General features: G+C 41.9%; 1 protein-coding gene across 1 annotated transcript in view; it reads left to right on the top strand.

Moving 5' to 3' along the window:
* Positions 1–17,814, top strand: part of LOC144752040 (relaxin receptor 1-like) — a 998,955-nt gene that overhangs the window by 627,631 nt on the left and 353,510 nt on the right. Inside the window, exons 5-6 of the mRNA XM_078639991.1 lie at positions 108–179; positions 2,016–2,087. Coding sequence (XP_078496117.1) covers positions 108–179; positions 2,016–2,087 — 144 coding nt within the window. The remainder of the gene's footprint in view (positions 1–107; positions 180–2,015; positions 2,088–17,814) is intronic.

Below are 17,814 nucleotides of genomic sequence, written 5' to 3'. Positions count from 1 at the left end.
AAGTATATCACTCAATACATACATAAGTACGTGTTAATTTCTTTTCAAATAAACATTTCTATATGATCTTATTCCTAGTGTTCAATTCATTAATTTTTTTATTACAGATTTTTGCAAGACAACAAGATTCGACATTTATCCCAACATTCCTTTGCTGGGCTTTTCGACTTGAAGACGCTGTGAGTAACAATCTTTTTGCAACAAATCATGGTGTGTTTAAACTTAATAATACTTTATTGTGTAGTAATGAAAAATGTATTATGGAAATTACAGCAACATTTGTTACTGTACTTGAGATTGATTTTATTATGCTCTCTTCATTCATTGTAAGAGATAAAAGAAAGCTGAGTAGGTTTTATATTTTAGGTTATAAGTGTGTTGGATCATTGACATGAAGTAGTAATTACAGCTGGGGGTTACAATAGAGATGTGTATGTGCAAAGCTTGTGATTTTTAACCTCCCTGTAAAGGTTGGGATGTTTACTTATCGGACACTTTCAATTGAAAATGTTCGATTTTTTGACAATTGATGTCACATATATCCTTATTTAGTACTAACAAAATGGTTCTGTTTAATTTGGAGGAAATGTATTAGTTCTTTCTCTTTGAGTCCGTTGTGCAAAGAAGAGTTCAGCAAAATGTTAACTTCAGAAGAAACTCTTGACGCAGGCTTGCTATTGTGCATCGAAATGCTTCGTTAATGGAATGCTCAGAAATAAATTCTGATTATATTTTAAAGTTTGGCTGGATTTGATTAGACTGAACATTATCCCACTAAACCATGAAACTTTGGAAACGCTATAAAGGGAGAAAATCTAGAGCTTATCTAAAATTTGCTGGTGTAAAAATTTGGGACTAGAAAATTTGATTCCAGTGAAAAGAGATAGAGGCTGATTTGTTAGCAGTGGGCCATTTTGAGTGATTTAATAAAAATCGTCATCGGGAGGCTCCTTGCCTCCTGATGGGACCCCGTAAAAAAGGCTCTTCCAGCAGATGGATATAGCATAAGTCCTCAAACTATGTTTACAGTTATTTGATGCTGAAATAGGTTTGAAAATGGTCCCTAAGAGATAGATATGGAATGAAGAATTTCAGAACAAACTGTACACATTTCAGAGTGTGTTTTTGAGATTAGTTTTTGAAATTCTAAATAATATGGCACAACTATTTAGAATAAACACTATTTTAGAGTCAGTGGAATCAAAAGCATAATTGGTGCTTAAATATTACTTTTTGAAGTCATTGAAATACCAATCCGATGCAAATCTGAGATACGGAATTGCTAGAAATAGAAACATCATATCGTATCAACATTCCATCTTTGAGTTGCCTCAAACTCTACAAACTAATGGCTTAAGGATAGCCCATTAAATATAAATATCCAAAGAATGAAAGCTAATATTGAGGACAGATAGAAGAGATTGTAAGATCAAATCAAATTGGAAAGATTTAAACATATGTACACTTTGCACATGGCTAGACACCAAAGGTTACTGATGTTCCTTGCAATCACTTGAAGCTAGAAAATGGATATCATGCTCAAAATGTACAACTCTAGCATGGGACCATTGCATGGAAGAACCTCCAGGGTCATGCATGTTTGAGGTAGGTTAAAAAATATTTTTTACACGTTTTGTTATATATGAGATGTAGACATTTAGGTATCTTATGCTGAATAATGCAGTACATTCAGGAGAGGCTGCGGTCCATATTTTTGTTGAAGAGATAGGTTATGTGATCAATTAACTTGTACCAAACAATGTAAATCTAGCTTTAAAAAGGTGGGTGTTCATTTTGAATCAGCATGCCTTGCATAATTGCATTTTACCCCATAAAAACACACGAGTACTGTAATTATTTTATCATTAGCCTTAGAGAATATAGTTATTTTTGCACAGATGTCCATTACAATTTGCTATTAAATATTTATTGTACATTCTAAAGTATCTGAATGTTTTAATGAAATGAAAACAAACACCCTAAAAAATAAGCTACATTTTATTTTGGATCCACAGATTTCTAAGTCACAATCAAATTACTTCACTGGAGGCAGGTGTCTTCAGGGACCTCCATCAGCTGCAATGGTTGTAAGTGACCCTTCTTCCTAAGAATCTTCACAAATAATGTGTGCGGTCTTAATAATATTATGAAAAGAAAACGAGTGATTAATGAGTTGCGCCTTATCAATCCTGATTTTTTTTTGTTTGCAGGAAACACATATTCCATGGTCTAATCACAAAATTCTAGCTTCAATGGGGTTTACGCTGCTAGCTGCTTCAAAACAAGCTACTATGAATAGAGGGGTTGTGATTTTGAGGGGTTGGGGGGTTGTAGTAACCGGCAGGACGCGGGTGGATAACTTTGGGCCGTGGGCAATTACTGAGTGTATAATTGGAATGAACAAGATTACAATATGCACAGTGTATGGCTCTAATCTTGACGAGGCTGAAATGTTTAAATTTTTAAATGTAGAATTGGCACAATGGGCGACCCCTTTGATAATACTTGGGGATTTCAATATACATGGTGATAATAAAACTTGGAATCTTGCTTCTCAGAACTATAAAGGTCGCAAACCAAAGGTATACAGGGCTCTACGGCAGCTGTTACTGCAACATGGGTTGGTTGACGGGTGGGCTATTTTACAACCAGGCAATCCGGGATATTCTTTTTTTTCTTCTCCCCATGCTAAACTAGTAAGATTAGATTACATGTTTCTTCCCCGACTTCTCACCGTAGGTGCTAACATGCAAGTAATGCCCCGAATAACTTCTGATCACATCCCAGTGGTATTAGACTTGACATGCTGTAATATGGTGCAGGAAGCCCGCACATTTACTTTCAATAAAAAATTAATTTGTGATCAGCAGTTTATAGATAATATTAAGGCATGGGCTAAGCAGTTTTTAGAATTGAATCGCGGCTCCGCTTCTCAAATTTTGGTTTGGGACTCGTTTAAGGCGGGATTTCAGGGGGGAAATATGTAGTTATGGTTGGGCCAAACAAAGAAAACAAAAAGCCTTGGTAAACGGCCTTATTGAGGAACTTAGAAAGGCAGAATGTGAGCTTACTGCTAGAATACGCTCTAACTCTGATTCCCGTGTAGCACAAACTAAGGTTGCTAGTTGTAAGGCTAGGATAAATGGGATATGGAGTCAGGATATTGCTGCTCAACATCAAGCGTATAAAAATGAAAGATATGAATATGGGGAGGCTACAGGCAGATGCTTAGCACAAAGGATGCGGGGTAGACAGGCGGCGCAGCGTATTGAGGCATTAGAAAACGCAAGCGGGGATATGGTGGAAACTATGGAGGAAATTTTGGAGGTTTTCCGCAGTTATTATCAAGAACTTTATACTCAAGATGTGGTCTCTGAGGAATTAATTGTGGCTTACCTCCAGGATTTCGATTTTCGTAAACTAGGGTCTCTTGAGGGGGAGAAATTGGAAGCTCCAATCTCTATGTTGGAATTACAGTCAGCAATGGATGAGTTGGCACTTGGGAAAGCAGCCGGTCCGAATAAACTCCCTCTGGAGGTATATCGGGTACAATTTGAAATTATTAAAGAGGATATGCTTAGTACTTTTATAACCTCTCAAGGTGGAAACCCCCCGGTTTCATGGGATGATGCTAACATAGTAATTTTTAAAAAGAAGGATAAGCCCCCTAGTTCTCCCGGGTCATATAGGCCTATATCTTTAATTAATGCTGATGCGAAAATCTATTCTAAAATATTGGCAACCCGACTTTTACTAGTTGTCCCTTTACTTGTATCTCGGCAGCAACATGGGTTTCTCCCAGGCAGAGGCACGATTAATCATCTTCACAGGGTTATATCTGCTATAGATTTTGCAACTACGTTACAAAAGGATATTGGAATTATTTTTCTTGATGCTGAAAAAGCATTTGACCGTGTTACTTGGGCTTTTTTATGGGGTATAATGCACAGGATGGGGTTTGGACCAGGCAATACGCACTATGTATAAGAGCCCTTGTGCTAAAATATGTACTATGGGACTTGAATCTTTGTCTGTACATATAACTAGGGGAACACGACAGGGATGTCCGTGCTCCCCTTTGCTCTTTGCTATTTATATAGAACCATTATTACAGGTATTGGAGTCTACCATTTTTATTCAATCATTGTTAGTTGGGGAGCACAATATACGTGTTTTAGCCTATGCTGACGACATCGCAGTTGTGACATCTGATCCCGCGTCGGCGTTAAGAGAGGTAGAAAATGTAACGCAAAGATTTGGACAGGTTGCCGGATACAAGTTAAATACTTCTAAAACGCAAGTCGTGTGTACGACTGGATTGTGTCCTGGCGAAGTATCTGGGGATTAAAATAAGAATGTCAGTTCAGGAAATAGTAGAAGTGAACTGGTCGGATATTGTAGGATCGGTTAAAAAACAATTAGAAAAAGTGGAATGTCTTCATTTGTCAATGGTAGGGCGTCGGAATGTATTGAAAATGTGCATTCTTCCTAAGGTACTTTACTATTTCCGGACAGTCCCTTTAGAGCTTACACGGCCTCAACTATCGCAACTTCAGTCTGTTACTGATAGGTTTATCTGGGGCTGGAAAAAAGCACGCCTGGCATCAAAATATATGGTGCTTCCATTATCCCGGGGAGGGTGGGGCGTTCCTAATTTCCTGTTATATTGTATACTTGTCTTATTCAAAATTCAAAGTATATGCTAATACGGGGGGCTGTTCGATCGTTTAAAGTTCCTGATATTTACCAGATGCTTGTAGGAGATTCGGCCCGCTTAGCTTTGCTGAAATTTTTTGAGCCAAGTTATTACAAACGGACTAGATTTAAAATTATGATTGCAGCATATAAGTGGTGGAAAATGCTATGTAAAATCCTGGCCATAAAATGGAGAAATTTTCATACACCACTGGATTCTACGGAATTATTCCCGGGGATTTTTTGGGATTCAAAGATGAAAGATTGGCAAAATAATGGGATTTGCTGCTTGGGCGATATATATAAGGATGGTGTATTGATGGCTTTTTCGAATCTAATGGCAACATATACAATAATCAAGAACGATTTTTTCAAATACTTACAGCTACGTGATTTTTTACATAAACATGCTAGGTTACAGGTTATCTTGTGTAATGAGTTTATTGTAGCTATATATAAAAAGGCAAAGATAGGGACGTTATATGAAATATTACTCTCTAAGCAACAAGACGATCTAGATATCCAAGATTCCAAATGCAGGGGTGGTTAGATAACTCTGGTTTTGCAGTACAAACTTCGATTGATTTAGCAAATGAAGTCATTTTGTCTGCAAACCTGCGTACACGACACTACAAAACGCTTTTTCATCTATATCATACACCACTTAAAATGATGAAGTGGGGCAATAAATATGACGGCAAATGTTTTAGATGTCAAATGGAAGAAGCGGATATTGTTCATATCTTTTTTGATTGTAATGTATTAAATCCGCTTTTTCTAAGTATTCAACGATTTTTGCTAGAAACAACTAGGGTCGGCAAATGTTGCTCTTTGGGGTTTGTGGTGAGTTAGAATCTACGCAGAACAATCACGCTAATCGTTATTTTATTTTTATGGCTATGGCGGTGGCTAGATTTTGTATGGCCATAATGTGGTTGAAGCGAGAGGCACCAGCATATGAAATGTGGAGAGCTAAATTCTATAATGTATTTTATTTTGAATATAATTTGTATGGTTTAAAGTCAGTGAAAAAGAAAAAATGAGGACTGAAAATTTGGCATCCTATGCTTCAACATCTAGATGTCTCTTTGCAATGATATTATTATCATGCCGTAATGACCTATCTAGTTATAATTTCAAGTGTATGTTATGAATCAATCCCTATGTCTGCCTATTTTGTTGTTTTGCCTATTTTTCATGTTATGAACTGATCAATAAAAAAAAAAACAGAATCTTCATAAATGTCTAGCAATTTGCCTAAGCCTTTGATTCCTAAGCTACAGATGCAATTGCACTGTGGGGACAGGGGTTTATGGTGAGGAGATGGTAATCAGTGTGAGTCTGTAGAAAGTCACAAATAATCACTACATTTGAAAGCCTTGTGGCTTTCTCAAGGTCAAACCCACTAAGCTGGCTCACGCACACAGTAATCTTGTTTGTAGAGAAATTTGTATAACCAATAAATGTTCATTAATTCAGCCAATAGGATCTCATTGTAAAATGCACCAGGCCAAGCCTGTGGACAGTCATCATGCTGATAATCTATCACTATAAAAAGAGAGATTCTTAGGGGCAGATTTACAAATACTGGCGCATCCCTGCATATCGGCAGAGATGCGCCAGTAATTGTGCGCCGCAGCTCCGCCACCCATGATGAGCCGCATTTACAATGCGGCGCACCATGGGGCAAAAACGGCACAGATGCGTCACCCATCTGTGCCGTAAAAGCGGCGCATTGCTGGAGTTGTGTCGCAAGCGTGACGCAGCCCCAGCAATGATCAGGGTGGCCCTATGTGCATAATGCTGCGTCAATCCGTACGCCTGCTTCAAGCAGGCGCAGGGTTTTGATGTAGCATGAGCCCAAAAGGGATGTATGACGTTACAACGCATACTTTTACAACGCCTACCTTTACATCGCAGTTTTTACAACGCATAGCGCTTTGGGGTGCTGGATAGTGAATAGTTTAATTTACTATTCCAACTCCAGTCCCCGTGGATAGTAGGGAAGGTGTTGGATAGTAAATTAAATCTATTCCCTATCCTAGAGCGCCCCCCAGCGCAATGCGTTGTAATGACATGCGTTGTAAAAGTTGCATCATAATGGTAGTGCGTTGTAAAAGTTGCATTGTAAAGGATGTTCCCCGCCCAGTAGATTTCACTCAGCCACTTTTGGGGGGCGTTCCTGCATCAGAACGCCTCCCCCTGCAATGGTACGCCTCTTCTGGCGCAGGGCTTTACAACGTGACGCATCTGGGAGATGCATCACGTTGTAAATACCCCCGTACCATGGTGCATCTTTTGCGCCGCCGCTGCGTCACAAAAGTGACGCAACTGTGGCTTAAAAGCGGCGCAAGGGGCTTGTAAATCTGCCCCTGTGTTCATATCTCTCAGCATCCATGCTCTATTTCATTTGGTAATTAGTTCTATGGTAGTTCTTCAGGTGGTATTGTAATTTCCTAAATTAAAACAGGTACTGCCCTGTTATATTGTATGCAAGAACATACTGATTCACCTTTGTCATCCATTCGGGACATGGAGTCCTTTAAGGCGAGTTTATCTGTGCTCTTAAATTGAATATAATTATTAGAACAGTGATAGTGTCCGAGATCATTATGTGTTCTGTATGTAACTACGCTCCACGCTTCATAGGACAGTATTGTTTTGCTAAATTATATGGCATAACAAAATCCTATATTTGTCTATTGAATCTGAAACTTCACTTTTGCCCCCTTTACTCATAACACCTCTCGAAACTGGTAGCAGCAGCTTGCCAGAGACTCTCCCTCGACTTTAATACTTCATTCCTCTCATAACACAGACTCTGACTCATAAAATCAGGCCCATGATGCTAGTCCCTTTTCAAAGTTGAAAAAGATTGACCCCTCTGTAGCTCCTTCTTTCTGTTACTATCTTACCTTTTTGCTTTCCTTCGCTTCCATTCCTCCAGCGTTTAAAAGTACCATGGCGAATCCCCTCTTGAAAAGCTCTCAGCTGACCCCAATATTTTGAGTAATTTTCATCCTTTATCCCTCCTGCCTGTCATTGCTGACCGAGCCGGGTTCCACGTTCTAGATTTACTCAGGAACCTCTTGCCGATCATCTTGTTGCCTGCTTTGCAAGTGTGGAAGGGAGAGAAAAACATTAGCCAATTATACTTTATCATTGCCCATGACCCCAAAAGAACACAGACTCCTAATCCAAATTTCTGTATATTTATTATAAAGCCAAGAGCAGTTGCATATATAAACGGTAAACATCCTTTACAACGCAACTTTTACCACGCAGTGCCTTTACGACGCAACTTTTACAACGCAAATCATTACAACGCATTGCGCTGGGGGGCGTTCTAGGATAGGGAATAGGTTTAATGTACTATTCAACACCTTCCCTACTTTCCACGGGGACTGGAGTTGGAATAGTAAATTAAACTATTCACTACCCAGCGCCCAAAAGCACTATGCGTTGTAAAGGTATTTTTTGTAAATACCGTGTTGTAAAGGCATGCGATGCAAAAGCATGCGTTGTAATGTCATACATCCCATATAAACACCTCAAGGCGAGAGTGTAAAGATACTTGGGCACTAAGACAAAACCAAACCTACGAAAAAAAATTTAGATGGTGCAACATACACAGAATAACCAATTCCAAAATCAGGACACACATGATTATATAAACCACATCAAGAGCCCTCTTCCTTATTGGGTTGTAAGCAAGAGTATTATTCTGTCCCTGCACTACTTCTATCTTAGCATTCCTCAGGCAAGCCCCCAGAAAGGTGTCAGCAAGTGAAGACTTCCTAAGAAGCACTCTCACGTTAAATGGGTCGAGTAGCATAAAGCAACAGAGCTCGTTCTAAGATGTTCTCCCTTCTCCAGGTAAGGCAGAGGTTGGTTAGGTCTATAATAATAATTCCCCTCGGGCCCCTCTCCACTCTGTAGTCTTGTGAGAGGTTGTTTAGGCTCTGTCCCTAACCCCAATACGAAAGTCAAAAATCACACCCCCAATTACATCACTTGACTGCCTCGTGCAGCTGGGTACCGCCTTGTAGTTAACTTTCCATGAAGTAACGATACATCCAGGCTCTAGTTTGTTGCTCTTGGTTCCCAGTCCTGTCCAGACACGGAAGACATCCTCCTACATTATCAGCTCTGCTTGTTCAAAGGCATCCTCTCCTCCCTATGCCTGTCTAACTCCTAAAACAAAGACGTTATTCAAACTAAAGAGGACAAACTCTTGCACCTGCAACAGAAACAAGGACAAACTCTTGCACCTGCAACAGAAACGAGGACAAACTCTTGCACCTGCAACAGAAACGAGGACAAACTCTTGCACCTGCAACAGAAACGAGGACAAACTCTGGACAAACTCTTGCACCTGCAACAGAAACGAGGACAAACTCTTGCACCTGCAACAGAAACGAGGACAAACTCTTGCACCTGCAACAGAAACGAGGACAAACTCTTGCACCTGCAACAGAAACGAGGACAAACTCTTGCACCTGCAACAGAAACGAGGACAAACTCTTGCACCTGCAACAGAAACGAGGACAAACTCTTGCACCTGCAACAGAAACGAGGACAAACTCTTGCACCTGCGTTTGCACCTGCAACAGAAACGAGGACAAACTCTTGCACCTGCAACAGAAACGTGAAAAGGAAAATATTCCAAAGGCACATAAACTGTAACAATTTCGACGTAAGAGCAAACAGGTCGAAAAGAAAGTTAGGCCTACCAAATTCAGCTAACATAAGAACAGTGCTCACATTAAAAAGGCAAACATATTGGAGTCATTTATACAAACACATTATATGAGCCTTAATAAGAAAAGTTCAATTGTCAGGATTACACTTCACACGTATATGATTCACCTAGATACATACATTTACTATGTTAGGGCCATATCAGCAAGTGCTTTATCTCCGCTTTTTTGGCTTTAAAAGCCAGAAAAGCAGAGATAAAACCATCGCCCTATCAGCAAGAGGGTGCTAACATGCATAATTGCATCCTTTTGCTCCCTTTTGCACTATGCCTAACTTTTCATCTCTAATGAGATGCAAAGTGGGCGTTCCTGACATACACTACATGTCAGGACATCAATAGCATGGCTTCGCGCTATCAGCAAGGATGCCCTAGCATTTTAGCGGACGTTAGTTTTTGGAGAAAACTGCTGTTTTCTCCAAAAACTAATGTCTGCTAAATTCTTGACTTAGCCACCCCTAACATAGGGGGTGGATTGTTCTGATATGACCCTGTGGGTCGTATCAGCAAGATTATCTCCCTTTTGCAGGGAACATCGCTGGAAAACCAGCGATGTTCCCTGCAAAAGGGAGATAACCTTGCTATCGCCGGAATTTTTATCGCTCTGGAGTAACGCATTGTTAATTAAGCACTACTAGGGCGATAAAAAGCAGAGATAGCTTGCGATAATCTATTTATCGCTAAGCACGGCAAGCGATAATTATCGCTGGCCGTTGTTAATATGCCCCTTAATTCTTTGATTGCATGAAGAAAATTTCTAGCATTTCACTTACACGTTATTACAATTTACGTTCTAATGCCCTAATGTTAATACGGCAACAGATTATGGGCACGATTAGGATTGCGGTTTTCCCGCATCCTCCGGGCCGGCGGAAGCCACCGCCGGCCCGGAGGATGCGGGAAAACCGCTGCGGATGCACAAAAGACCCACCGCCAAATTAGGATGGCGGTGGGTCTCAAAATCCGTCTGCAGCTTTTCCGCCACGGGCGCCTTCCGACCGTGGCGGAAAAGCTCTAACATGGCTGGCAGTGTCTATCAGACACCGCCAGCCATATTAGGATGGTGGAAATCATATGCTTTTCCACGGCGGCTTTTCCGCCGTGGAAAAGCATACGGACATTGCCTTCGGGGCCCGTTGCGGGCCCCCTATGTGAAGGGGGTGGGGGGTGCACATGGGGGGTACCTATGGTACCCCCCCTGCATTTGTGTGGACAAAGCGGCAGGCACCGCGCGGTGCCTGCTGCTATGTGCACGCAAATGCCGTGCATGCATTTTTAACATTGTGGTGGGTGCAGCTTGAAGCTGCACCTGCTGCAATGTTAAAGATTGAGGATGTGACCGCCACCCTGGCGGTCACATCCTAATCTGCACGGAGGGACCGCCGCAGCCCCTGCGGACGGTCCCTCCTACTCTATGGTGGCGGACGGACTCAGGTCCGTCCGCCATCATAATCGGCCCTTATGTGTGGATGCGGACTAATCATGATTATAATGCACCCCTACAAATGTAAGAGCAACATTGCACTCTGTCATTGCCAAAGTGATTGATAAAGTGGTTAATTCTTAAATCCTCTGGGAATATTCTGGAGGGTACTGCCACTTTTGGACCTGCCCCGTGCATTGCACAGAGCTCATCTTGGTGGGAGCCGTCGATGACATCAGGATGGCATTGGACCAAGCAGTGTCGTGTCTTAGTGTCCATAAATTGCCTTTGGCGCGAGTGACCTTCCCCAGCCTATTGTCAGGCATGAGATCACTTGCCTTAGACTAGCTCAGGTCATTCATCTGTAACAAAAGCCAAATTATTTTCCTTCGGCCTTTCTGCTGCTTTCAACACACTCTACACTGAAGGTCCTTCTGGGATCACCACTAAGGCCCTAATTGCAGGTTGGCCTGACTTTGCAATGGAGAAACAGGAGCTCTGGAACTAAATTTACCGGCCAGTATCTCTGCTGCAGTAAGGCCATTACGAGTTTTTCCCCGATATTGGAAATACCTGCTTCCACCTGGATTTACCAGAAGTTTTACAATGCAATTTTCACCATTTTGGTAAAAAATGCATACATTTTCTGCCACTTTGAGCAGCTGGAACGTGTATTGTGGCACTGTAGATTGGGTCAGGTGGCGGGTAGAGGGCTGGGGGTGCAATGGTTCTTGATAATGCTGAACCCTGACACACTTGTAATTTGGACTTGCGTTATTTCTCAACTCAACTCATAATGATAGCTGAAGCCTCATGCTGTTTAATACGTAGGTAAACACCTTTAGCTTCTCTTATTAGATGCTTTGGTTTTTCATTCTATGCATATCCAAATTGCACACACATTCTGATTAGAAATGAAGTGGCTTCTAATTGTAACATCTGTAAATTTCATAACTTGAATGACCCAGTTTGCTTCCTGGGTGACTGACAACAGCAGTGCTTAATTTGGGCCGGTGGTTTCCGGTGCTCAGCACCTGCACTTAATCATCAACAACAGCACTTTTCATGAGCACCAGTTAAGGACACATTCATTTACAGGGAGATTATATGATTTGCATAGATTCACAGGATGTTGAGCCGATGCGGAGACACGAATCTGGTTCTCCAGCTCTGAAGTCTGCAGCTCTGGCCATTACGCCACACCTTCTGCCCACTTTCATGGTTAGTAGTAGGCTCTGAAGAAATGGTCTTTTTTACAAATGAACCACTGGACGACAGCCTTTACCTAAACTTGTATAAAACAGAGTTGATTGCTCTTACTACCCCAGCCCCTTTTCATGTCTGCTACCTGGTGCTCAGCTTCATAATGGGCCCCCAGCTCGTACAGGAAATCTCAGAAATCTTGGTGTTCTAAAGTATATATAATATACCCCCAAATCATCCTGGGGTGGTCGGACTCCCCCACTCCCTTTGTGTAATATGGGGCTGACATGGCAGTATTTTCCAGGGTAGGTGTAGCTCCCCGTCCACCACTGACTGATTACAAATCACCTTTCAGAACTTCATTGGTTCAGAGGACAAATGGGTCAATATTACATTGTTTTGTACTTTATACAGGATAAAATACCGAACTTTGGGGCATATTACCAACCAATAGAGAGGATTTTTGTCTCTAACTTGTTTAGAGACAAAAATTATCGCCGCAAATCGGCGATTTTTACCGCAGATAAACCTTGGTATTAGCAAGGTTTATCGCAAATGCGATAGAAAACGGCCGCAATGCATGAATATCGCTGAAAAGTCAGCGATATTCATGCATTATCGAGCAAATGCTCTTAGCCATGTATTCCACCTCCCATTGGATAACATGGTGAAGAACTGCTCAGGGCAGGTGTTAGCTTTTGGAGATATTCACGCTTAGCGCGAATATCTCCAAAAGTTGGTAATAGGGGATAGCGATGTTAGCGACTGTTTCCAGTCGCTAACATCTTGGCACGCCCACTTTGCATGTCATTAGTGATAAATATCACTGACATGCAAAGCGGGGCCCAAGATGGTCGCTATCTCCTATTAGCTGTCACTAACTGGTGTTAGCGACAGCTTGGTAATAGGGAGATAATTTTATCTCCGCTTTCATGGCTTTTAAAGCCAAAAAAGCGGAGATAAACCCCTTGATAATATACCCCTTTCATCTCTAACTCTTGGACCTAGCTTTCCTCCAGTATTATTTTAGTGGAATTTCCCAACACTACACGTGCTGAACTTGAGGGGTTAGGGGGGCGGGGTTGCTCTTCTTCCGGCAAAGCACTCCTCCCATCCGGATTAAGCTCCACTGACTTTGTTCTTGCTCCCATCACTGCTGTCTTTCACAAGCTGCTGAGACAACATCTTTACTAAACCACCATGCTATCTGCCTCCTAATCCTCTGGCTTAAAAGACGCCCTCGAGCAACAGCGAGCTCAGAAAACGCAGTTCATTCAATGAAAGAGGACAGCTTGGATGAAGGTGAACATTCATAAACACAGAGGCCCACAATGACGTCCACAAAGAAGCTTTGCGGCATTTTAATAAATATTCATTGAGTATTTTACACCATTTTGGCTCAGTCATTCATAAGCTCTTGTTTTATTTTAGATGGTGAATGAAATACTATGAAACTATGGGGCATATTATCAAGGCAGGTGAAATGAAATTATCGCCACTTTTGCAGCCGTTTTCGGACGCAAAGCGGCGATAATTTTATCGCCCTATTAGCAAGCTATCGCTAACATCAGTTAGCGACAGCTTTTAGGTGATAGCGAGCGGTTTGGGGCCCGCTTTGCATGTCAGCGATATTTATCGCTAATGACATGCAAAGTAGGCGTACCCAACCTGTTAGCGACTGAAAGCAGTTGCTAACATTGCTATCGCCTACTATCAACGCAGGCGTAGCGATGGAAATATTCGCGCTAAGCCTGCTCAGACCACTTCTTAGCCTGTATATCCAATGGGAGGTGGATATTCAGGATAAGACCCTATTGGCATTAATGCCTGAATATCGCTGGATTCCCAGCGATATTCGCACATTTCGCCGCTATCGCCGGATATTTTATCTCTTTAGAGATAAAGGTTGCTAATAGCACGTTATCTCTGCAATAAAATCCGGCTATGTGCGGTGGTAAAAAAAATATCGCTAAGCCCATTTAGCAATAAATATCGCTATTTGTTGATAATATGCCCCTATGTCCCTTCTTTATGCAAGCAAAAGACTGAATTAACTCTCGAAGCTTAAGTAAAAATAGGATTATTGGCAACTCAAAGGGAAACCCAAGGATATTCAGAACATATTCCCAATAATTATACCAATTTAATATGCTCTCATTTCTACGAAGTGTTTCATGATAGTTCATATATAATTTCATCCTCATTTTTATCAGAAATCGTCTTTCCCCCTCCCAGCTCACTCTGAATAAGTAAATTTTATTGAATAATGTTGGTACTAACCTTTCAACTCTTTCTGGCTCTTTCTTTTAATCACCAAGGTATAGTAGCCATGAAGCCACATTGTCAATAATGGGCCATACAGCACACAATCTAGAAGGACCGGGGAGAACCCTATTCTATTGGCCCATGTAATCTATATCAGAACTTTGGACTGTTGAGTGCTCTGTTGAAGACAATGAAGCACACTGGGCTTCTAATATCCGGTAGAAGCCCGGAGCATCAACATTCCAATGTTTAATAAGGGCCACACAGAGCATGAGGGGATTTCAACCCCTTTCCGGCTCTCTGAGGCCTTTGGTTTACAAATTAAAACATTCTGCCTTCTTGGGGCAGAATGTTCTAATAGCCTTAGAGCCTTCCATAGCGTGCTCAACCGGCCATTAAAGACCCGCTCCCTTGTTAAAGGCCCTCGTCGACTGGAGTGGGCCTTTAATGGCCGGTAGAACCCGCTACAGTGGGCTCTAAGGCTATAATAGTTATAGTATGCTACATTTCTAGAGCTGGGCCTTTATGGGGAGTTTTAATACTAGAGCATTACTGCCCGCTGCTGAGATCTATATTTACCGATTTCTGGACATTTCACTGCATGGCAAACACCGACCTAATCTCCACACCAGTGCTTGTCTGCAGTGATTGCTGCCTTCTTGGTTTTTTTTGTGGACGTCAACCCTACCCACATCACTATTCTCCTTCCCAGCTTGCTGACAGGCATTTCCCCACCAACAACTGCAGCGTTATTTAATTAGGCGCTGCAATGCAGGCAGAGAAATGTCCGTCTGTAGGAGCAATGCAGGCCGAAGTCCATATACCATACTAACCACCTTTGTAGCTCAATTCAAACGGGCCACAATCATTTTTAGAAAATCCCCCCACTTTTAGTTGAATATTCTAAAATAAACAGGGAGAAACTGAAAGACAAACATTAGAATGCGGGAGCAGAAAGACTACAAAAGCCATTTTGGCCCATATTGACTTCAATGGAACCTCAAGATACCTATTCTCTAATTACTATTGGCTGTGGGTTGGGCTAGGGTTTGGGCCTTTAACAACCATTGTACCCCTTGGAAGTTGGCTATCACACTTAAGAAAACTAAATATTCCATCATCATCAACGTTATAAATATAATTGAGAATTTCATCTAAATTCAAAATATTAAAATTAGACCTAGAAAATTAACAAAAGTTGTAAAACATTCTATAACTTTAATAATAGTAACCAAGTAGAATCTGCATCAACTGACGTGGAGAGGGATGCTGTGTTTAAAAATAATTTATGGTTTTAAAAGCACCTGTTGCAGAATTCCTTGTATGTCCTCAGTGGGCAGGCAACAATGAACATTTCAAGATAACTCTGGTAGTTTTGTCTAGTGGCAGTTTTGGCTCACCATAATGTAGCACAGAGAACTGTGTTTTATCTGAATAGCTCAGTGGGTTACAGCTTTTGTAACTGAGATCCTATTGTTACTTGCAGTTCACTAATTACAATTCTCATTTAGGGCAGTGACCTATGAACTGTCAAAAAAGAGCTGCATGAAAACTGCATGGTGTATGTTAGAACATTATGTTTTTCCCTCAGCCTTTCATTATGCTAATGTTGCTAAAAAGGATTTTTGGGTAGGAATACATTCTTATTAGTAAAGCCAATCCCACCCACTGTGGTACGTAATAAGTCCTGAGTGTGTGCTTCTCCAGACAAAACACTCTTAAAATATACTGCCTACTAGTATCGGTGACATGTGACTCCTACACCTTGTAATCCTCATTGTTTTTGTGACATTTACTATATATTGAATTACAAACGTATGATTCATTGTCTATGAATAATTTGTGTGTGTGCTTTAAAGTGCTCTGACACCCTACACTGGTATGAGTAGAACTATAAAATAAATGAAATGCATGTCAGAGAGGGGCTATGGAGAGATGAGGGGCACTGTTGGAGTGTGGAAGCTAATAAGGGAGGTTATGGGGGGGTGCCAAAAAAGATCATTGCACCAGGCACTAAGACCACTAAAGCTGACCCTGTTACTGTAACTCATTTTTGAGGACTCACACTTATTTATCCTCATTAAACATTTCCTGAGAGCAAAAGAGGGAAAATACACAAACGGGAAAGAAGGAGGAAGCGAAAGACAGCATACCCATCGGATGTATGACGTTACAACGCAGGCTATTACAACGCGGTTTTTACATCGCAATCCATTACAACGCATAGCGCTTTGGGGTGCTGGATAGTGAATAGTTTAATTTACTATTCCAACTACAGTCCCCGTGGACACTAGGGAAGGTGTTGGATAGTAAATTAAACGTATTCCCTATCCTAGAGCGCCCCCCCCAGCGCAATGCATTGTAATGGTTTGCGTTGTAATGCCAGCGTTGTAATGATAGTGCGTTGTAAAAGTTTCGTTGTAAAGGTTGTTCACCATACCCATCACAAAGGAGAAAGTAGCAACCTGCAAGGGTGTGTCTGGTAAACAATTAAATAGGCCTTGGTATTCAGCCCACCAACATTTAATTGCACTGGTCGCGGGCGTCTCAGCAGAACTTTGGGCACTGGCACTCTTTCATTCACAAATTGAATACAGTCTGCTAAGGACAGATTACTAGGGTCTCCTGCGCTGGTGTCTGCTGACACTGATATAGGCACCTGACCTGTAGGTTCAGAGCACAGTTTCCCTTGTGATGTAGCTGTCCCTCCTTTCTTGCAGCCCTGACCACAAGACCAGCCAGAAACCCCCTCTGTGCAGCTTGATTGTGAAAATGATTGCAAGCACTGAGGTGATACCAACAAGAGAGTAAGCCACTCGGGCATCACCCCTACTGCAACAACTGCACTGGCTACCCATCAAACAGAGGGACAAATGCAAAGGCCTCTGCATTATACATAAGGCCCTGTTAGGACAGGCACCCAGCTACATCAAGGAACGCCTGGACAAATATGTCCCATGTCGCTCACTAAGGTCCTCCATGGACGGCCTTGACTGGGTGTGAGTGTTTGATTGGTCCAGATGCTCCGTCCATCACCACCCCCTTTTGTACCGCTTTGTTCGCCATAAGTTGGCAGGGTATGCTCAGACGTGAGTCCCTTGCTCATTTTGCCACTGGATTCAAGCAAGCCTGGCTGAAGACGGCTGGAATGACTGAAACCGGTCCTGGGAAGCTTGTTTCCGGTCCAGGGAAGGCACGGCTTGGCAGTTCGGGCTGGACTGTTCCCATAAGGCACAGGGTCAGACTGATTTGCATATGGCCATGTCTGAACTGGGGTGGCAGAGTGGGCTAAAGAACGGTGATGGATTAAACCCAGATCTGTTGACTGGGTCTGAGTGTTTGATTGGTTCAGATGCTCCGTCCATCACCACCCCCTTTTGGACCGAGTTAGCTTTGGAACAGGCTGCCAGGTCAGCTCTGTTCTGAAAGCTGCCTCCTGCCATTTAGGAAAAAACTTAAGACCCTATTA

This window comes from Lissotriton helveticus, chromosome 4_2, assembly GCF_964261635.1.
Source record: "Lissotriton helveticus chromosome 4_2, aLisHel1.1, whole genome shotgun sequence".
Taxonomy (NCBI): domain Eukaryota; kingdom Metazoa; phylum Chordata; class Amphibia; order Caudata; family Salamandridae; genus Lissotriton; species Lissotriton helveticus.
This window is presented reverse-complemented; position numbering and strand designations above follow the sequence as displayed.